Source organism: Neoarius graeffei, chromosome 25 (assembly GCF_027579695.1).
Source record: "Neoarius graeffei isolate fNeoGra1 chromosome 25, fNeoGra1.pri, whole genome shotgun sequence".
Taxonomy (NCBI): domain Eukaryota; kingdom Metazoa; phylum Chordata; class Actinopteri; order Siluriformes; family Ariidae; genus Neoarius; species Neoarius graeffei.
The window spans coordinates 12,484,044-12,506,833 of record NC_083593.1 but is presented as its reverse complement, the minus strand read 5'-3'; the positions used below and the strand labels follow the sequence as shown (position 1 = coordinate 12,506,833).

General features: G+C 42.3%; 1 protein-coding gene across 4 annotated transcripts in view; it reads right to left on the bottom strand.

Annotated features, from left to right (window-relative positions):
* The window catches only part of LOC132873125 (cAMP-specific 3',5'-cyclic phosphodiesterase 4D-like), a 372,176-nt gene that overhangs the window by 63,336 nt on the left and 286,050 nt on the right, over window positions 1–22,790 (bottom strand). Inside the window, exon 1 of one of the 4 annotated variants that reach the window (XM_060908383.1) lies at window positions 20,015–20,241. The exons of 2 other annotated variants lie outside the window; for them this stretch is intronic. In XM_060908383.1, coding sequence (XP_060764366.1) covers window positions 20,015–20,109 — 95 coding nt within the window. In that variant the 5' untranslated portion in view covers window positions 20,110–20,241. Of the gene's footprint in view, window positions 1–7,590; window positions 8,030–20,014; window positions 20,242–22,790 lie in introns of those variants that run through there. One more of the 4 variants, XM_060908385.1, reaches the window with a different exon arrangement.

The following is a 22,790-nucleotide window of genomic DNA, read 5'->3' as shown; positions in this document are numbered from 1 at the left end:
CCCTTTTCAGTCATGTGACCTTCGTAAACGCGACCACCATTTTGGACATGTAGTGGACTTCGGCTCGAATCAGTTTGAATGCGAGGAAGGCGACAAACGAAAAACATAAAAGAAAAAGGAGCGAGATGCAGAAAACACCTTCACTATCCAGCGACGTAGGGCATTTACAGGGCGAGCAGAGGGAGAGGTATTTGCAAAAATTGAGGTTAGCAGGCTTAGAGAATGACGTTTACCTGCTTCCACCAGGATTGTTCACTGACGTACGCTCCGGCTTGCTCCCCCTCAAATTAAGCAGCGCACTCCGGCTTGCTCCCCCTCAAATTAAGCAGCGCGCTCCGGCTTGCTCCCCCTCAAATTAAGCAGCGTGCTCCGGAAGCCGGAGCGCGCTGCTTAATTTGAGGGGGAGCAAGCCGGAGTGCGCTGCTTAATTTGAGGGGGAGCAAGCCGGAGCGCGCTCCGGAACCTCGGCCGGAGCACTCCGGGAGCAAGCCGGAGCGCGCTGCTTAATTTGAGGGGGAGCAAGCCGGAGCGCGCTCCGGAACCTCGGACGTTGGCTCCGGCAGCTATTTACACTGGATCCGGTGTAAATAGCTGCCGGATCATAATTACAGTAAACTAGTAAATACAGTAAAGGAAAAACTTGAGACTGAAAGGTTTTAACAGTCATCCAAATGACTGAACGTAAACATTGCTACAGTAACATACTAGCTACTATGTTGTTGACATTAGCTAGTCAACAATAGCTACTACAGAAGAACAAAAAGGTTACAATGGGTTATTTTAACCTATTTGGTTACACACTCGCCGCCACAGAATGTTAACAGCAACGTAATGCCTTTTCTGGCTAATTTTATTCGTCTTACCTCCAACAAAGTGGTCACTACACAAGCATTGGTATGCCGAGGGCTGCCAATCTTTCCTGTTAATGGCCGCTATCCATCTTCTCCGTCGGGATCCGATAAAATGATAACCCTTGCCTTGTTTGTTGATGGTTACTACATCCAGGTGCACAACAATATAGTGGCATGATGGAAGTCTTGCTGAAAGTAAAAACTTTCTTTGCTGCCGTTCCTCAATGTTGGCTGTGGTAAACTACTGGTAGTACATGCCCAAAATGGCGGCCGCGTTTGTCGTGACGTCACGTGAAAAGGGTCCATACTGGGACTTGTATGATGGCTGCATCTCAAACAGATTTCAAAAACCGTCTAAGATTTCTGTGAGGAAGCAGAAGAAGGAGACTCCAGTGTCCGTGCTTGGTAACAATCAGAGGTAAAGCCGTTCCCTTGTGTTTTACGAAGTAGGACATTTTCTCGGAAACGTGACAAGCTGTAATTTCTGCCTTTTTAACTTAATAAGAGAGAGAAAAAGAGACGCTGGTGACGAACGACTGTTTATAGCCGCTATAGTAAAGTGATCCCAGACTTGTTTCGCTGACGTTGCACAGCATTAAATGGATAAAAAAGCATGTGGTGTTGCTCAAATAAAATAGCCAGCACTGATAAATTGCTGTGGTATAATAAAATAAGAAGAAAACACTTTGGGACACTCAAATTGACGAAATGTGACAAACTAAATTTGGCAAAATGTTCAAAGAAAGTGTCAACGACATTCCTTCATGTAGTTGTATTGAAATGGGAGTGGATTTCGAAGTGAGAGACAAAGTTCAACTCTTGTCCTTGTCTTTGTCGGCTATAAAGCACGCGTCCCTTTCAAGTGCAGGTCTGAGATAAGTCCAATACCTCTCTATTGACATCTTCTCTAGCGAGGACTTCAGACACAAATGCGCAGCTCTTGAGTTACAAACCCATAGGTCAGCCAAAAACAAAGCCAGTGGTGAAGCGATGAAGAGAACAGCAAGGTTAAGCTGAATTCATCACCACGAATCAGATTCAATCCAGTTTCCAGTTTTAGTTCACAAGGGCAGGTAACTAGAGCGGCGGCTACAATTATCGACAGTCCATGATTATCGACGCCTTTTCAGATTTACCAATAAAAAACAATTTTACAAAGGTGAGTTTCAGTTACAGCCCTTATTATTGGTTAATTAATCAACCGGAAGACCCTCCTTGGCTTTTGATCTTGTCGTCTGATGACACAGCTCGTTACCTGAGATGGATTTTTTTTTTTTCACGATCAGCAATTTGAGGAAAACCCGGACGTTCTCATCCGTAAGCATGGTGGAAAGATCATGGACATGTTTTTACTTCTCAAATTCACCGATATTTCATGATCTCCTCGTCGAAACCTACTTTGCTTCTTACTCTTTCATTTCGCCATTTTGTATCTAAACGCGTGTTTGAGAAGTCACGTGAGGTGTCGATAATAGTGATCACTTTCACCGGTGTCCACCATTATCGACACCCTGTGGAATTAAGTGACGTTTACAACTGTTATGGATCGAATTTTGGGTAACATTGTTGAAGTAGGTGAAGTACTTTAAAAAAATAAAAGTGCTGTGATTTATAATATTTTTTTTCCTGATCCATAACAGAATGGAATGTTTATAGAGTATTTGGAATCTGATTGCAAGAAATAGAATTAGAGCAGAATTAAATTCCTCGCGTATAAAAAATGACATGTTTGAAATATTCAGATTTTTCTATTCCATTCAGAAAATATATATATTTTTTGCAGTTTGTTGTAAATATCTACCACATATTACAATATCGGTAGACATTTTATATTTTGAGGAATGAGATGCGACCTTTAACCTGGATTTTCATGCGGTTACAATCTCAATTCCCTGTTGACGTTTATTGGTAAACGACAAAACTAGAAATTAATACAAACAACAACGAATGATGAGCAAAATGTGATCGACGAAAATACTGAGAAAGTGTGTAGAACGTGGAACAAAAAGATTTTCTGACGCAGGTTAAACATTATCAGTTCATTTGTTCACAAACATTAAATTACTTCCTCATTTACGTACGGTAAACACCGACATCGATATATTTATATAAAAGAGATTTTGTACTAAATATATGTCTATGTAAAACACACTTTAAATATTAACTATGTTTTGTTAACTTAATACTACATACCGGTTATTATTTTAGAATAAATAATCATCTGGTTGTCGATAATTGTGGAACGGTGTCGATAACTGTGGACAAAGGTGTCGATAATTGCGGAACGGTGTCACGTGATCCGATACGCTAAGTAATCAGGAATAGACTGGTTTTTTTTTTTTTTCCAGTGGAAGTTTGAGTAATTATTCATGCACAATTTACTGAAAGTCTTTTTCACTTTTGCAATCGTTAAGGTGTCGATAATTTGCAATCGTTAAGGTGTCGAGTAGCATTTTGTGCATTTTGTGTGTGAACCCCTGACTGTGTGCGCCGACATCTGAGCCCTGAACAATACAAAGGTTGGCGTGGTGTATTATGATACCTCCTGCAGAGAAAAAGGAAGTAGCTCAAATGTACCGCTTCACAGCTAGTCCTTTTCAACAGCAAAGAGGCTGAACCTGTTTCATGTGCCTTATGCTTGAACATTAGGGGGGAAAAGGCATGCAGTTTCAACTGTTAAACTTGATACCAGATGAATGCTAGAAGAGCCAAAAAGGTCTCTAAAAAGTGCCGCTGTAATGATAAACACTGTCAAGACTCTTATTCAAAATATGCTGCAGTATAAAGTTACAGAACAGTAATGGATTAGCTACAGTACGTACCAGTTCAAAGTTTGTACACCCCTACTCATTCATACTGTAGGTGTTTCTGTATTTTGACTATTTTCTACATTGCAGAGCAATACTCAAGACATCAAAACTATAAAATAACGTCTGGAACATATATGGAACTATGTGATAAACAAAAAAAAAAAGTGTTAAAGCAAAATATGTTTCATATTTTAGATTCTGGGCGGCACAGTTGTGTAGTGGTTAGCGCTGTCGCCTCACAGCAAGAAGGTCCGGGTTCGAGCCCCATGGCCGGCGAGGGCCTTTCTGTGCGGAGTTTGCATGTTCTCCCCGTGTCCGCATGGGTTTCCTCCGGGTGCTCCGGTTTCCCCCACAGTCCAAAGACATGCAGGTTAGGTTAACTGGTGACTCTAAATTGACCGTAGGTGTGAATGTGAGTGTGAATGGTTGTCTGTGTCTATGTGTCAGCCCTGTGATGACCTGGCGACTTGTCCAGGGTGTACCCCGCCTTTCGCCCGTAGTCAGCTGGGATAGGCTCCAGCTTGCCTGCGACCCTGTAGAACAGGATAAAGCACCTAGAGATAATGAGATGAGATGAGATTTTAGATTCTTCAGAGTAGCCACCGTTTACCTTGATGACGCTTTGTACACTATTGGCATTATCTTCGCCAGCTTCATGTGGAATGCTTTTCAATTAACAGGTGTGCCTCATCAAAAAACCATCCAGTAGTAAATAATAACAATACAGTAAATAGCCCTATTCAAAAACTGTAGTCATCCATATTACGTCAAGAACCGCTCAACTAAGGAAAGAGACACGACATCCATCATTACTTTAAGACATGAAGAAGTGTATTTAATTCATTAATAAAAACAAAGACAAACCATTGAATTAGAAAGGGTGTCCAAACTTTTGACCGGTACTGTATATGCAAATAACGCTGAATTCAAATGGACTGAAATGAAAGATTTTGGTCACAACTAAATCTACGGTTTAATCAATCCCGTGAGTCAGCTCACTGCTCTCACCAGGATTCCTTCATCAACAGTCAAGACATTTAATCTACCTCATCAGACGTCATCCCCAGACCTTAACGTCACACGTGACCCACAAAGCACCTGTGCTTTTTCCTTTCATGTGTGTAGAGCTTGGAAGATTCAAATAGTAGGAAGAGGCCCAGGCGAGTGACTGACACACTGCAGGGGCCGCTAGCTCCTACTGGGGCTTCTCTAACTGGGCTGGCTCTCAGACAGACAAAAAGGTGCCAGAGATACTGTATGCAGCGAGAAGAAGCGTTAGAAAGGAAGAGACAGAAGAGAACGAAGGGCGCCCTTGGCCCATTTTGGCAGAGGTCGTCCCCAGATAGATTGCTGGCAAGAGGGAACGCTGAGCTTCCAGAGAGCCGAAAGAGAAACTAGCAGGGATAAAAAAGAGAGGGAGGTTGTTTCGGGGATGACGTGCTTGAGTATGACGCCACACACTTACATGTTTCCAGGTCAAAGCTGTGAGCTGATTGCACACCAACAGTGCAGAGTGAGAAGGCACTGAAGCGTGAAGCAGCATCTGCTTTCGAATCTGCTCTCCATAAGTGTGCATTCATGGTGAGGCAACGTGGCTGATAACAGACTTCACGCTTTCCTCATTACCATTCCCTTCTTTAGTCATGTCAAATTCACTCATCTCATCTCATCTCATTATCTCTAGCCGCTTTATCCTGTCCTACAGGGTCGCAGGCAAGCTGGAGCCTATCCCAGCTGACTACGGGCGAGAGGCAGGGTACACCCTGGACAAGTCGCCAGGTCATCACAGGGCTGACACATAGACACAGACAACCATTCACACTCACATTCACACCTACGGTCAATTTAGAGTCACCAGTTAACCTAACCTGCATGTCTTTGGACTGTGGGGGAAACCGGAGCACCCGGAGGAAACCCACGCGGACAACATGCAAACTCCGCACAGAAAGGCCCTCGCCGGCCACGGGGCTCGAACCCGGACTTTCTTGCTGTGAGGCGACAGCGCTAACCACTACACCGCCGTGCCGCCCACAAATTCACTCATTGAACATATTTCGGTTTTAACCATTCCGGAAACATTATGCTACCGAAGTAAGGAATAAAACACGAGGTGTAATATTATAAGAAAATCAATCAAATCAATACTGAGGCGGTGTTATGAATTGTCATTATAATGAATGCGTTTCCAATAACACCACATCCTGATGTGGTGTTTTATTCCTCTTACGCCACAGCAGTTTGCCTAAGAGAACTATTTTGATTCATTAAGGAACGGGTTTTTTTTTTTTTTTTTCTGTTTCTTGTTACGTTTCATGCTCTGAAACATCCCCAAGACAAGTCAGGTCGCATCATCACTTGTGTTATCACAGCTGTAAACAGCCATTCTCTCGTGAGCCACTCTTTTTAAATCTCTCTGAAAGTTAATATGACAACCCTTACGAAAATCTACCATGGTTTACTATGGTTTTACCATGGTTTTTATGTAGTAACCATGATTCTACCATGGTATCTCATGGTGATTCTAAGTACTATGAACCAACCATAGTATTACTATGGTTCATCCATGGTAGTAACCATGGATCTACTATGGTATTTCATGGTGATTCTAAGTACTACAGTATGAACCAACCATAGTATTACTATGGTTTATCCATGGTAGTAACCATGGATCTACTATGGTATTTCATGGTGATTCTAAGTACTATGAACCAACCATAGTATTACTATGGTTCATCCATGGTAGTAACCATGGTTCTACTATGGTATTTCATGGTGATTCTAAGTACTACAGTATGAACCAACCATAGTATTACTATGGTTCATCCATGGTAGTAACCATGGATCTACTATGGTATTTCATGGTGATTCTAAGTACTATGAACCAACCATAGTATTACTATGGTTTATCCATGGTAGTAACCATGGATCTACTATGGTATTTCATGGTGATTCTAAGTACTACAGTATGAACCAACCATAGTATTACTATGGTTCATCCATGGTAGTAACCATGGATCTACTATGGTATTTCATGGTGATTCTAAGTACTATGAACCAACCATAGCATTACTGTGGTTTATCCATAGTACTGCAGTAGCTGTGGTAGCATCATAGTTGTATGTGTAATAGGTCATAGTAACTACGAAATTAGTTTAAAAAGGGATAGTATGGTTTTTAAAAGGATGCACTAACTGTAGTATTACCATGCTTTCGTCCAACAGTCAATGCTGTAGAGAAGGATCTCGATTAACAGCCCAGATACATTAACATTTACTTAGAACCTAAAAATTTAAGTGAACATTGAGGTAAAATGCACCATGGTTTTCATGGTTACCCAAAAAAACCATGAATAACTATAAACCATGGTTAATTTTCGTAAAAACGCGTCTTGTTACTGAGATACCACAAAGCACAACGTCCTTGGTCCTTCCACTAATGCTAAATAAGCATCTTGTGATGGAAAATCTGTGGCTGTAGAGCACGCACCATACAAGTCCCTTTGGATCAGCTGTTATTGACGAAGCCTGATATTGAGCGATTGTGATCAGTGGTATATTTATCTCTTTCTCACACACACAGAGAGAGAGAGAGAGAGAGAGAGAGAGAGAGAGAGAGAGAGAGAGAGAGAGTGTAAACAGTCAGTGTGCACTGCCTCATGGAACAACAGGAAACTTGACTCCAGGCTCTATGCAGGATTATACAGAGTGAGAGATGAGCCAAGGCCAACTTTGGAAAAGAGGCTCAGGTCTTGCAGTGATGAAAGGTATTGACAAATATATGATACGACGTCACAGATAAAGGAGAACAAAAACCCAGCAGAACCCACGTTTTCACGTTAACCGCAAGCATTTTTACTCATTTACACATTCCTAACAGAAAAAGCGGACGTTCAATTAGTCAGAAAAGAAAGCGGAACTGAGGAACTTTACCATATGCCCTCTGAGTGCCTGAGAGAGCTGGTGGAGCGGGAGCGTGGTTTCATCACAATGCTCATTGTTGAAGCTCACTTTCCTCTTCGCAACTTTTCTGTTGCACACCTCTTCGAGTGTATTCTACTCTCTCGGCATGCTCCCAGCCTGCTGTCTACAAACCGGCACAGAACCTTGTAGGCAGAACCCGTCGCACTCTTTCTGCTTGACTTCTTCCTCTCTGTCTCTTTCTCGGGCTCTCTCGCTCACTGACTGCAGGTTGTGTAAGCACTGGCTCGTGTTTCCAATCTCTCCTCTCTTCTTCTCTTGTCTTCTCTGGGTAAAGTGGCCTGAGAGAGAGGAGGGACAGGCAGGGGAGGTGCTGTCCTAGGGGCAACGTACGTGTGTGTGTGTGCACTGTATCTCAGAGATGGAGCCAGACTGGCTTTAGGGAGTGGAGAATGTGAAGCATTAATGGGACACACACCAACTGGTGACAGCAATCAAAAGTTCTGAGGGATGCATGCAAGACACACACACACACGCAACAACACGCGGGCAAACAAGAACACAGACAAACAGCATCAGAAGCTGAAGTCTCTGCATAAAAGAGTGAGAAGCTCAGCCGAACAGGACAAAGACAGACACTGATCTGCCAAGTCGCGTGCATATAAATGTCTAATAAAACAAAACATAAATCATAAAAATTACTCCAGTTCCATTAAATACAACAAAATTCCTTTACTGTCTCATATTCAGGTCAGTGTATGTGCCTGGGCGTGTGTGTATGTGTGTAGTGCTGTCCAGCAGACCGTGTCTGATCTAATAAAAAGGAGCGTGACATGAATAAAGTAGCCAGTAACGTCAGAGGCTCTCGGCAGTTACGTCCAATTCTAAACTTTTCAAACCTTATCTCACTGAGTGCTCAGTGACCTCAGGCTGAGCTTGGCTGCGCTATCAACACCCCCTACTCCCAAATCAACACATGCGCACACACACACACACACTGCATTTGAACGTGTTCTTCATTCCCCCCCCACGATGCCATTTATGTCATAGAGACAGACAGATGAATATTAAAGGTCCCATGGCATGAAATTTTCACTTTCTGAGGTTTTTTCACGTTAAAATGAGCTCCTCTGACCTTCTTGAGTCACCCCAGTGGCTAGAAATTTCATAATGTGTAAACCATACTATGCCCAACATTTGAGAATGGCGCGTCAAAACGGCGCGTTGATAAGCTCTTCCCTTTACTACGTCAGCAAGGGAGATGATCCCCACGCCCCCCCCTCTGGATTCCCACCCACTGTATGGATTGCCCCGCCCAGTTGTAGTGAGGAGACCATAGAGGACACAACAACATGGCACCACGTAAGCGGGCGAAACATGGAAATTGCGCTGTACATGGATGTGACAACACAGAAAAGAGAGTCTGTTTTTACTGCCGACGGGAGAGCCCCTGAAGACGCAGTGGCTTAATTTTATTTACTTCAATAATACGCCGTCGAGTCTACCTAAGACGGTGTATGTTTGTCGGAAGCATTTTCCTGAGGAATGTTTCCACAACTTGGGACAGTACAGGGCAGGTTTTGCACATCAACTGTCACTGAAGCCTGGGTCCGTACCAAGCATCCCTGCCGCATCAGCCACAAACACCGAACAAGTAAGTGTATAACTGGTCGTTTTGCCGTGTTTTAAAATCGGTGCCACGTTAGCCTAGCAATGGCTACATTAGCTGTGCAGCTAACCGCTTCCTGCAGTTAGCCAGGTAATCTGCGCTACAAAACTAAAGAGCATGCAGCATGCTCTGTTAAACTGAGTTTAGTCTGGAAATTGACTGTAACTTATGAGCTTATGTTTGACTATTGCTCCGCAATGCATGTCTTCTGTTGGATAAGCGCTATGTTGCTGTAGTTGCTGCTTCTATCCTCTTTGGTTATGGAGTGCGTGTTCAAGCCTAGGGTATTATACGTTCGTAAACTACCACTCCGAACACTCTCACTCTCTGTTCTCTGTGTCACGTTGAGTTTACGAAAGGAGTCCGAGGGAGAACGGGGTTTTGTCTTAGCAGCGTGGCTACAGGCGCTGATAGCAGCGAGTATGTGTGTGCGCAGCTTAGTCAAGCCCCTCCCCCTCCCCCCATGGCCCGCCCCCACCCTCTACCCTTCCCCGCCTCCTGCTTCTCATTAGCAAAACGATGCACTGGGAAAAGCGCTGAAATGGGGCTTTCTCCCAGGAGGCTATATCTACGTGCCGAGGGTTCATTTCGAGAAAGGCTGCAGATATAACATCCGGAAGCCTCCACGAGCCCGTTTAAAGCATCAACAAACCACCATGCCATGGGACCTTTAAGAATGATGCATATGATAAAATTTTAAAAATATATACTGTACATAAATGTATACAAACTGTTACTAAACAGAAGCTGAAAGGTTTATTAAGGTTTCAAATAAGAGCAGCTGGAGTTTAATTGGCTTTAGTTGCACAGCAGTAACTCAATTAAACATTCACATTAAAGTATAGGGGCGACACGGTGGTGTAGTGGTTCGCGCTGTCGCCTCACAGCAAGAAGGTCCGGGTTCGAGCCCCGTGGCCAGCGAGGGCCTTTCTGTGTGGAGTTTGCATGTTCTCCCCGTGTCCGCGTGGGTTTCCTCCGGGTGCTCCGGTTTCCCCCACAGTCCAAAGACATGCAGGTTAGGTTAACTGGTGACTCTAAATTGACCGTAGGTGTGAATGTGAGTGTGAATGGTTGTCTGTGTCTATGTGTCAGCCCTGTGATGACCTGGCGACTTGTCCAGGGTGTACCCCGCATTTCGCCCATAGTCAGCTGAGATAGGCTCCAGCTTGCCTGCGACCCTGTAGAACAGGATAAAGTGGCTAGAGATAATGAGATGAGATGAAAAACAATCAAGAAACACTGAGGTCCCCGGAAACAGAGCTCCTGAAAACCTTCCTGTGGCACTGATACTGGAGACTTCGTTCATAAATGCGAAAATTTTTGGTAATCTGTACGGTATATGGGGCATCTCTGCATAGAAAGCAGAGGGTGTTGTACACGGCTGAACTGTGAGACACACATCCGTCATGGCTGGTGCATATATACAGGACGTCATAGTAAGGATTCCACTTCAAATTTCCATGATCAAGCAAGTGTGCTGGGTTTTCGACAGGATATATTGCGCATCACTAAGCATTTGTGTGTTAAAAAGCAGTTTTTATACAACAAGACATCCAGCGGGATCTTAAAAAGCGCTGATGAATAACGGAAAGCTGACTGAATAAGATATTTTCTTTGTGTTTTTGTCACATGGCCAGAGACTACACGTTTACTCCGTAGTGCATGTACTGCATGTGCCGTAGCTTTAAGACATGATCGCTAATGCTCACTCAAACACATCATGATCCCAGCTGGGTCGCACAAAATATGAAGTGTAGCTGCTGGAGGTTTCTAAATATATTCCACTTTGTAGCCACGGAGTACTGCGTGATGAAAACAGAAACGTCGCATTGCCGTAGATACATGGAAATATTATAGATACACTACCATTCAAAAGTTTGGGGTCACTTTGGAATGTCCTTATTTTTGAAAGAAAAGCACTGTTCTTTTCAATGAAGATCACTTTAAACTAATCAGAAATCCACTCTATACATTGCTAATGTGCTAAATGACTATTCTAGCTGGTTTTTGGTGCAATATCTCCATAGGTGTATAGAGGCCCATTTCCAGCAACTCTCACTCCAGTGTTCTAATGGTACAATGTGTTTGCTCATTGCCTCAGAAGGCTAATGGATGATTAGAAAACCCTTGTACAATCATGTTAGCACAGCTGAAAACAGTTGAGCTCTTTAGAGAAGCTATAAAACTGACCTTCCTTTGAGCAGATTGAGTTTCTGGAGCATCACATTTGTGGGGTCGATTAAATGCTCAAAATGGCCAGAAAAATGTCTTGACTATATTTTCTATTCGTTTTACAACTTATGGTGGTAAATAAAAGTGTGACTTTTCATGGAAAACACAAAATTGTCTGGGTGACCCCAAACTTTTGAACGGTACCAGTCAAAAGTTTGGAAACACCTTCAAATTTGATGTTTTAATTTTTTTTTATATTTTTCCTACATTGTAGAACAATACTGAACTCATCAAAACTATGAAATAACATATGGAACGTATGGAATTATATGGTAAACAAAAAAGTGTTAAAAAAAACAACGTTTCATCTTTTAGATTCTTCAAAGTCGCCACTATTTACCTTGATAACAGCTTTGCACACTATTGGCATTATCTGGACCAGCTTCATGAGATCGTCACCTGGAATGCTTCTCAATTAACAGGTGTGTCTTGTCAAAAATGGAATTTCTTGCCTCCTTAATGCATTTGACACCATCAACCAGTAAAGAGTAAATAATAAAAAATACAGTAAATAGCCCTGTTCGACAATTGTAGTAATCCATATTATGTCAAGAACCACTCAACTAAGTAAAGAGAAATAACAGTCAGTCATTACTTTAAGATATGAAGTGTCTTTTAGTTAATTAAAATAAAGAAAAAACATCGAATTTGAAGGTGTTTCCAAACTTTTGACTGGTGAGTATGTATGTATATATCACGGTCGATTGCTCTAAGACAACGAGGGAGGCTCAGCCTCCTCTAAAAATGACGAACATCGTGTAGGATGAATTGCGCTAGGCTTATGTTATAGCCGACCTTATAACATTGCTATTTCAGATCCAGAATCATAGAAATATATGTGCTCAACCCAACTACAGTGTGAAATCATTCCGTTATAACTTTCCCCAGTTCGCCTAATGTGTGCGTGAGTTTTTCCCCCTCGTGACAGCGCGATGCAGCCCAGCCTCAGTGGATTGGGAGCTATGTGCTTGTCAATCTCAAAATGCAAGACGATTATTGGACAAATACTGCGAAAATGCCCGCCCACGGAGTCTCACGGACTCCCAGCCTCAATGGACTTCAACGGCATTTGGGAGCTCTGCGCTTTTCAATCTCAAAATGCAAGATGGTTATTGGACAAATACTGCAAAAATGCCCGCCCACGGACTCCCAGCCTCACATGGGAGGGACATGGCAGTTTCTGCGAGGAGACTGGTGATTGGTGAAAGCGGCCGGATATTTTCTTTGATTGACAGCTCATTTCAACTATAGACAGGCAGCGGACAGTGTTGCCAGATTGGGCGATTTCCCACCCAATTGGGCGGTTTTAAGTGCATTTTGGCGGGTTTTGAACATATTTTGGGCTGGATAATGTCAGCAGTGTCTGGCAACATCAGTTCAGTCCCATGCGGATTCGTAAGTGCTGTGGTGTATTGTAAGAGATCGGCTTACATTTCGATTTCATTCATTACATACGGTTTCTACCAGCTTTTTTAGTTTGTATATATTTTCATTGTAAATAAAGTGTAAATATAGTGTTGTCAAGTTTGCTATCTTAGTTCCAGAAATGTCGTTTATTTGAGTGGCTGAATTTGAACTTGAGGGGGCTAGTCAGCTAGCAAGAAAGCTGTGCACGGATGCCGAGCATTGCTGATTTAATTTTGGCGAAGCCATTTGCCAGTCTTCCTTTCGAGGAAAAAATTAAAATTAAAGAGCAGGGTAGACCAACGCCTCAAATTGACTTGGTGAAAAAGGTAGGGAATAATACTCGTTCCTTTCAGCTCTCCTGGTACGAGAAAGTGAATTGGCTAACAGCAAGTGACCCACATCAACAACAGTAAATAGGCTACTTTAGTAATATGTCATGGATGGACCAAAAATATAGAATCTATTTAAAATGTTTATGCTGAGTATATTATTTTGGAATATATATTTTTCTGGATATGAATTAAACACGGCTACAATTTGGAAAACATTTTTAAACAAAAACACAGCCGAGGTCAATTTTTAAACAACATGCCACAATTTTAAAATATAAAATGTTAAAATGTACCCTCCCCCAGCACCACCATCATGTATATTGGACAGTAGGCTAATGGGCCAAAAGAACCTGTTATTTCACAGTTTGTGACGCTGCCAACAATCAGCCAGATCAGAGGCAAGAGTATGGGTAAAATTGATGTTTTTTCTTTTAAAATCTGGAAATATCGTAACCGACCAGCCTCCCCTGTTTGAAAGACTACCAGCCGCCACTGATATATATGCATAATTGTATATAATATATACGCATAATTATGATATTATGGGTGTCTGTGTGCATATGGATGTGTGTATAGTTATAGGTATGTGTATATGTGTATATGTATGTTCTGTATATGTGTGTATATATGCATAAGTATCTGTATATATGATTTGATTTGGTCGATATTATACCATGTTGGTATGTATTCTTTTTGTTTGTTGCTTTTGTTTTCTTTTGTATATATAGTTTATTATGGCGGAAAGTGACATTTGATTAGTGGTGGTATAGAGGGTTAGGATTTGATAAGTTATTTACTTCTTCCTAATCCTTTCCGAACATTATTATGTTACTGCCTTGTGGCTACGCTATTCTGTTTGTTTATGATGATGTTTTGATTATTGCATTTTTTATTATTTTTATATCTTCTTTACTGTTCAGAATCAATCAATCAATCAATCAATCAATCAATCAATCAATCAATCAATCAATCAATCAATCAATCAATCAAAACATACACTCACTGAACATTTCATTAAGAACACTATAGTAATTCTAGGTAGGGCTTCTTTTTCTCTCAAAACAGCCTCGGTTCTTCATGGCATGGATTTCACAGAATGTTGGAAACTTTGCGATTCTGGTCCATTTGACATGAGATTCGGATCTGGTGACTGGAAAGGCCACTGATGAACACCAGACTCATTGTTGTGTTCATGAAACCAACTTTTGCTTTGTGTAACAACGTTCAAATGAGCCGTGGCATTCAAAACGATGATTGATTGATATTAATGGGCCAAAGTGTGCCATTAAAACATTCCCCACATCGTTACACCACCTCCACCAGCCTGAACTGTTGACACAAGGCAGGTTGGGTCCATGGATTCATGCTGTTGCCAACAAATTCTGACCCTACCATCTGTGTGCCTCAGCAGAAATCGAGATTCATCAGATCAGCTTTGGTGAGCCTGTGCCAACTGCAGCGTCAACTTTCTGTTCTTGGCTAACAGAAGTGGAACCTGATGTGGTCTTCTGCTGTTGTAGCTCATCCACTTTAAAGTTTAATGTGTTGTGCATCCTGAGATACTTTTCTGCTCACCACAACTGCACAGAGTAGTTATCTGAGTTACTGTAGCCTTTCTGTCAGTGAGAACCAGTCTGGTCATTTTTCATTGACTTCTCTTCCCAATAAGGTGTTTCTGTCTGCAGAACTGCTGCTTACGAGATGTTTTTTTTTCTTTACTGTACCTATTCTGAGTAAACTCTAGAGACTGTCGTACAGTCAAGCCGGAAAGTCTGCACACCCCTTTCACCTTCTCCACCTTTTATTACGTTACAGACTTATTCTACAATAGACTGAGTTCATTTTTGTCACAAAATTCTACACAAACTAGCCCATAATGACAAAGTGAAAGCAGGTTTTTAGACATTTGTGCTAATTTATTAAAAATCAACATGTAAAATATCGTATGTACACAAGTGTACACACCCTTTGATATAACCTCCAAAAGTGAGCTGAGGTGCATTTTGTTTCCACTGATACTGCTTGAGATGTTTCTACAACTTAACTGGAGTCCACCTGTGGTAAATTCAATTGATTGGACATGATTGGTGATTGCCAACACCTGCCTATATAAGGTCCCACAGTTGACAGTGGATGTCAGAGCAAACTCCAAGCCATGGGGTCAAAGGAATTACAGTATCTGCAGACCTCAGAAACAGGATTGTGTTAAGGTATAGATCTGGAGAAGGGTACAGAAAAATTGCTGCAGCTTTACAGGTCCCAAAGAGCACAGTGGCCACCATCATTCATAAATGGAAGAAGTTTGGAACCGCCAAGAATCTTCCTAGACCTGACCGCCCGGCCAAACTGAGCGATCGGGGAAGACAGGCCTTGGCCAGGGAGGTGAGCAGGAACCCGAGGGTCACTCTGACAGAGCTCCAGCGTATCCTTGTGGAGATGGGAGAACCTTTCAGAAGATCAACCATTCAGGCAGCACTCCACAAATCAGGCCTTTATGGTAGAGTGGCCAGACAGAAGCCACTCCTTAGTAAAAGGCACGACAGCCTGCTTGGAGTTTGCCAAAAGGCACCTAGAGGACTCTCAAACCATGAGAAACAAGATTCTCTGGTCTGATGAAACCAAAATTGAACTTTTTGGCCTGAATACCAAGCGTCACGTCTAGAGGAAACCAGGCACCACTCATCACCTGGCTAATGCCATCCCTACAGTGAAGCATGGCGGTGGCAGCATCATGATGTGGGGATGTTTTTCAGCAGCGGGAACGGGGTGACTAGTCCTGATAGAGGGAAAGATGAATGCAGCTAAGTACGCAGAGATCCTTGAAGAAAACCTGCTCCAGAGTGCTCTGGACCTCAGATTGGGCAAAGGTTTACCTTCCAACATGACAACAACCCAAAGCACACAGCCAAGAGAACAAAGGAGTGGCTTCGGAGAAAGCCTGTGAACGTCCTTGAGTGGCTCAGCCAGAGCCCAGACCTGAATCCAACTGAACATCTGTGAAAGGAGCAGAAATTGGCTGTGTACCGATGCTCTCCATCCAACCTGACAGAGCTTGCAAGGATATGTCAAGAGGAATGGGCAAAAATGTCCAGAAACAAGTGTGCCAAGCTCATAGCTTCTTTCCCAAGACGCCTTGAAGCTGTACTTGCTGTCAAAGGTACATAAACAAGTATTCGGCTAAGGGTGTGTACAGATATGTAACCCCCTAAATAACCTATTTTTGTCAGTTAAATAAAATTGCATATTTTCTAAAAACCTGTTTTCACTTTGTGATTATTGGCAATTGTGTGTAGATGTTTGAGGCAAAAAATGAACTCAATCTATTGTAGAATAAGTCTGTAACGTAATAAAACGTGGAGAAGGTGAAAGGGGTGTGCAGACTGTCCGGCTTAACTGTACGTGAAAATCCCAGGAGATCAGCAGTTATAGAAATACTCAAACCTGCCAGTCATACCACGGTCAAAATCACTGAGCTGTTGATTGAAGAGAACATTACGTGACGTTGCTGGCCTGTACCTGCATGATTTAATGCACTGCACTGCTGCCATATGATTGGCTGATTAGATAACTGCATGAATGAGTACTGTAAGTGTACAGGTGTACCTAATGTAGTGCTCAGTCTTAGTGAGGTGAAATAGGGGCCTCTGGTGGTGAGGACAAACACCTTTCAGCTGTATGATTTTATTTTCACCTTGGACTTAAAACGGCTGAACTTGAATTCCAGCAAAAGAGAAAAAAAAAAGACCTGAACGCCAAAAATGATGGTAATTCAAAACAGTAAATATTATGGAAAAGTTGCATTTCAGTAAGGAATCAAATCCAACATGGCATGCTGTTATAGGAAAATCATCAATGACTATGGGTGGCACGGTGGTGTAGTGGTTAGCGCTGTCAACTCACAGCAGGAAGGTCCGGGTTCGAGCCCCGTGGCCGGCGAGGGCCTTTCTGTGCGGAGTTTGCATGTTCTCCCCGTGTCCGCGTGGGTTTCCTCCGGGTGCTCCGGTTTCCCCCACAGTCCAAAGACACGCAGGTTAGGTTAACTGGTGACTCTAAATTGACCGTAGGTGTGAATGTGAGTATGAATGGTTGTCTGTGTCTACGTGTCAGCCCTGTGATGACCTGGCGACTTGTCCAGGGTGTACCCCGCCTCTCGCCCGTAGTCAGCTGGGATAGGCTCCAGCTTGCCTGCGACCCTGTAGAACAGGATAAAGTGGCTAGAGATAATGAGATGAGATGAGAAAGCACAATGTTTTCTATTCTGAAAACTTTCCCATAGTGGAAATCTTGCTGACTGTTACAAAGCACTGACGCTGGAGACTCCTTCCATAAATGATAAATAAGCATCTCCATACAGAAACCTTCACCATATCAATGATTATACTTTTTTCTTTTTTTTGCAAAATAACAACACACATTTAACAGTTTAATCACACGGTTTATTCTCAGCATTAGATTATGTGGATAACCTGCCATACAAGCGCTCAAATGTAAGGTAAATAAATAAAAAGAAAGATGGCTTCCAGAGACTTTAAACAGCATGATTCCTAAATAAATTGCACAATTAAGACGATTCTTGGTTGTAAAATACTTAGTAAACAGTAATTTGTTAAAAATCTAATTCATTTCATGCAGTGTGTTATACACTACCGTTCAAAAGTTTGGGGTCACCCAGACAATTTTGTGTTTTCCATGAAAAGTCACACTTTTATTTACCACCATAAGTTGTAAAATGAATAGAAAATATAGTCGAGACATTCTTCTGGCCATTTTGAGCATTTAATCGACCCCACAAATGTGATGCTCCAGAAACTCAATCTGCTCAAAGGAAGGTCAGTTTTATAGCTTCTCTAAAGAGCTCAACTGTTTTCAGCTGTGCTAACATGATTGTACAAGGGTTTTCTAATCATCCATTAGCCTTCTGAGGCAATGAGCAAACACATTGTACCATTAGAACACTGGAGTGAGAGTTGCTGGAAATGGGCCTCTATACACCTATGGAGATATTGCACCGAAAACCAGCTAGAATAGTCATTTACCACATTAGCAATGTATAGAGTGCATTTCTGATTAGTTTAAAGTGATCTTCATTGAAAAGAACAGTGCTTTTCTTTCAAAAATAAGGACATTTCAAAGTGACCCCAAACTTTTGAACGGTAGTGTACATAAATGCAAAACAGCACATTTATCACTTACAAGTTGATCACTTGTACGTCTAATGTGTGGTGAGAATTGAGCTTTAGTTAACGTGTGTGTTTCTAGCCAAGCTGTACCCTTTGTTAGCCACATGCAACATCCTCTTTCAAAACGAACATCAGCTTGCAAAATATCCTCTGCCGTCGTGACAGAGCTATGTGTTTGTAGTGAACAGTACATATCAAAAGTGGTCCAAGGAAGGACAACTGGTGAACCGGTGACAGGGTCATGGGTTTCAAAGGCTCATTGATTCACATGGGGCACGAGGGCTAGCCCATATGGTCCGATCCCACAGAAGCGCTACTGTAGCACAAAGTTAATGCTGGCTAAAACAGAAAGGTGTCAGCATTAACTTTTTCAGCAGTTTGTGCTACAGTAGCTCTTCTGTGGGACTGAACCATATGGGCTAGCCTTTGTGCCCTATGCAAATCAATGAGCCTTCGACACCCATGACTCACTGATTGTCCTTCCTTGGACCACTTTTGATAGGTACTAACCATGGCATACTGGGAACACCCTACAAGATGTACCATTTTGGACATGCTCAGACCCAGCCATCTAGCCATCACAATTTGGCCCTTGTCAAAGTCGCTCAGATCCTTACGCTTGCCCATTTTTCCTGCTTCCAACACATCAACTTCAAGAACTGACTGTTCTCTTGCTGCCTAATATATCCCACCCCTTGACAGGTGCCATTGTAACAACATGAGCAATGTTATTCATTTTACCTGTCAGTGTTTTTAATTTTATGGCTGACCAGTGTAGCTAATAATATAAGGCGCTACTACCATATATACACTACCGTTCAAAAGTTTGGGGTCACTTTGAAATGTCCTTATTTTTGAAAGAAAAGCACTGTTCTTTTCACTTTAAACTAATCAGAAATCCACTCTATACATTGCTAATGTGGTAAATGACTATTCTAGCTGGTTTTCGGTGCAATATCTCCATAGGTGTATAGAGGCCCATTTCCAGCAACTCTCACTCCAGTGTTCTAATGGTACAATGTGTTTGCTCATTGCCTCAGAAGGCTAATGGATGATTAGAAAACCCTTGTACAATCATGTTAGCACAGCTGAAAACAGTTGAGCTCTTTAGAGAAGCTATAAAACTGACCTTCCTTTGAGCAGATTGAGTTTCTGGAGCGTCACATTTGAGGGTCGATTAAATGCTCAAACTGGCCAGAAAAATGTCTTGACTATATTTTCTATTCGTTTTACAACTTATGGTGGTAAATAAAAGTGTGACTTTTCACGGAAAACACAAAATTGTCTGGGTGACCCTAAACTTTTGAACGGTAGTGTATAACAGATACGTGTTTGCACACAGGCGTAGATGTGCCTTTAAGAGCTCTGTCATAATTAGGGGAGTGTAGAGAAATAGAGTGGGATAAAGCGATAGACTTATTTACCTCTTAGCTCACCTCTTTAAGCTACTGAGAGCTTAGAGGCATGGAACCGAACGCTCAATACTAGAGCTAACGTTACTTCCCTGTTACTTAAATGGCAGACACGTACATCTTAACTTCTTAAACATTGCGAGATACACCAATTTCAGTACAGTAAAGAAGAGCAGCAGCAGTATTCTACAGTGTGTACAGTACCTATAAGATCGAAGCAGGTGCTTCCTCTTCATGACTTTGTACACACTGAAGCTGCGGGCAGTAAATTTGCCTGGGGGCTCTCTGTGCCAGTCCATTCTCACCGCGGCTCTTTATTTCCTGTGAGAGGAGCTCGAGTTTGAATCTCGTGCCAGCTGCTTCCTTGCCTCTTCTACTCCTTACCCACTTTCGCACGGCCGACCCCACTGCTTTTCCGCCTCCCTTCAACCCGCTGTCTCTTTTCTCACCCTAATCTCGTTAAGCCTTGGAGACACAGACTGCAGCTTTGGGCAGCTCCTCAGCTCACGGCTCCCTCCCCTTTCGTCTTTAGTCTCAAACTCGCTCACTGTAAACACTTCCTCAGATCAGCAAATCAACTTTCATTCTTACTATGCTTAGCTGACCGCACTCCTTCACTGGTTTCACTGTCCACCCACACGTGACGTGTGGGTGGACAAAGCTTTAAGGCTAAAACGCTGATGTCTGTTATCATTTAAACCCAGAGCTGCTGAGGTGACATGGTGGTTATTTAAAAAAAAAAAGGTGCGGCCATAAATTAATATACTGAGGCCACGAGATAATATTATCAGCTGAACATGTGGACAAATCATTACGTTAAGTCAAGGACATGAATTGTGTCGACTTAATATGTTGTACAAATGTCCTATTTAATATGTGGCCTGCACTTATATGGATGGAATGGGTGAAAAAGTCTACTCGCTCATTAAAAAACAAAATAAAACAAACAGCAACAACAACAAAAATCTTCTGGTCTTAATAAATTAATTTGCAGCCATGACAAATATAACTTCTGGGTAGATAAATAGATATTCTTCTTGTTAATCTACTCTGCGTACAAAATGAGCTTCTTGGAATTCTGGATGAAGGCAATGAGGCATTCTTGATTTTGCTACACTTTTCAGCTGGATTTGATACGATTGATCATTGTCTACTTCTCCAACGCCTTGAAAAGCGTTTTGGGTTCTCTGGCACTGTTATATCTTGGTTTCATTCTTATCTTAACAACCGGACTCAGTGCGTCAAGATTGACAGTTCCTTATCACCCAACTATCTACTGGAATCTGGCGTCCCACAGGGTTCTGTTCTTGGACCAGTCCTATTCTGCCTCGACGTTGCACCACTGGAAGACATATTTACATCTCATGGAATATCGCCTATGACGTATGCTGATGATACACAACTGTATTGTGTTATCCAGAAGCATCAGCAAGACTCTGCACAATCTACTCTTGAGAATTGCATACGTGATATCAAGTCCTGGTGTTCTGCCAACAAGCTTGTTTTGAATGATGGCAAAACTGAACTCTTGCATATTCACTCAAAGTTTGCCCGGTCACTCTCTACCTTACCTGGAATTGCTGTCGGCGATAAAATTATAGCACCCAAGCCTGAGGCCCGCAACCTTGGTGTTCTCTTCGATCATAATCTATCTCTAAAGGGTCAGATTACTAATTGTTGCAAAGCGTCTTTTATGGCTTTGAGTAACATTGCTGAGATTCGACATATTTACATCTCATGGAATATCGCCTATGACGTATGCTGATGATACACAACTGTATTGTGTTATCCAGAAGCATCAGCAAGACTCTGCACAATCTACTCTTGAGAACTGCATACGTGATATCAAGTCCTGGTGTTCTGCCAACAAGCTTGTTTTGAATGATGGCAAAACTGAACTCTTGCATATTCACTCAAAGTTTGCCCGGTCACTCTCTACCTTACTTGGAATTGCTGTCGGCGATAAAATTATAGCACCCAAGCCTGAGGCCCGCAACCTTGGTGTTCTCTTCGATCATAATCTATCTCTAAAGGGTCAGATTACTAATTGTTGCAAAGCGTCTTTTATGGCTTTGAGTAACATTGCTGAGATTCGACGATATCTGGATCAAGACCAAGCTGAAAAGTTGGTCCATGCTTTTGTCACCTCTCGAGTGGACCACTGTAACAGCCTGTTGTATGGCTTACCTGCTTATGAGATCAACAAGCTTCAACGGGTCCTGAATGCTGCTGCCAGAGTTGTCGCAAGACCAAAGCCTGACGATAATATCCAAGATACTCTGAGGAGGTTACACTGGCTCCCAGTTCAAGATCGAATAATCTACAAGATCCTGTTACTGACGTATAAAGTACGTAATGGCCTTGCACCTCAATACCTAACTTGTCTCTTGAACGATTACTCTACACCTGCACTTATATGGACGGAATGGGTGAAAAAGTCTACTCGCTCATTAAAAAACAAAATAAAACAAACAACAACAACAACAAAAATCTTCTGGTCTTAATAAATTAATTTGCAGCCATGACAAATATAACTTCTGGGTAGATAAAGAGATATTCTTCTTGTTAATCCTGTTAGTCTGAACACAAGCACGTAGTATTCCGGTTGCTGAATCCTAATCGAATATCTCGAACGCCACTTATTTTTGCAGCTCTACAGCTCTGTCCTTTGGCTCAGTTTAGCAGCTTTTATTTATATACGTGTCACACCATGGGATTTTTGTACCAGATGCTCTGTTTACAGAATGTATAGAAACGGTACTGAAATGCGTGTGATACCGGTATATTGCACTGTTTTCGCTGGCTGATCCAGTAACCATCAACGAATAATCACCTCAATAGCGCCCCTACAGGATACATTTACCACTTTTAAAATCATCTACGGCGGCACGGTGGTGTAGTGGTTAGCGCTGTCGCCTCACAGCAAGAAGGTCCGGGTTCGAGCCCCGTGGCCGGCAAGGGCCTTTCTGTGCGGAGTTTG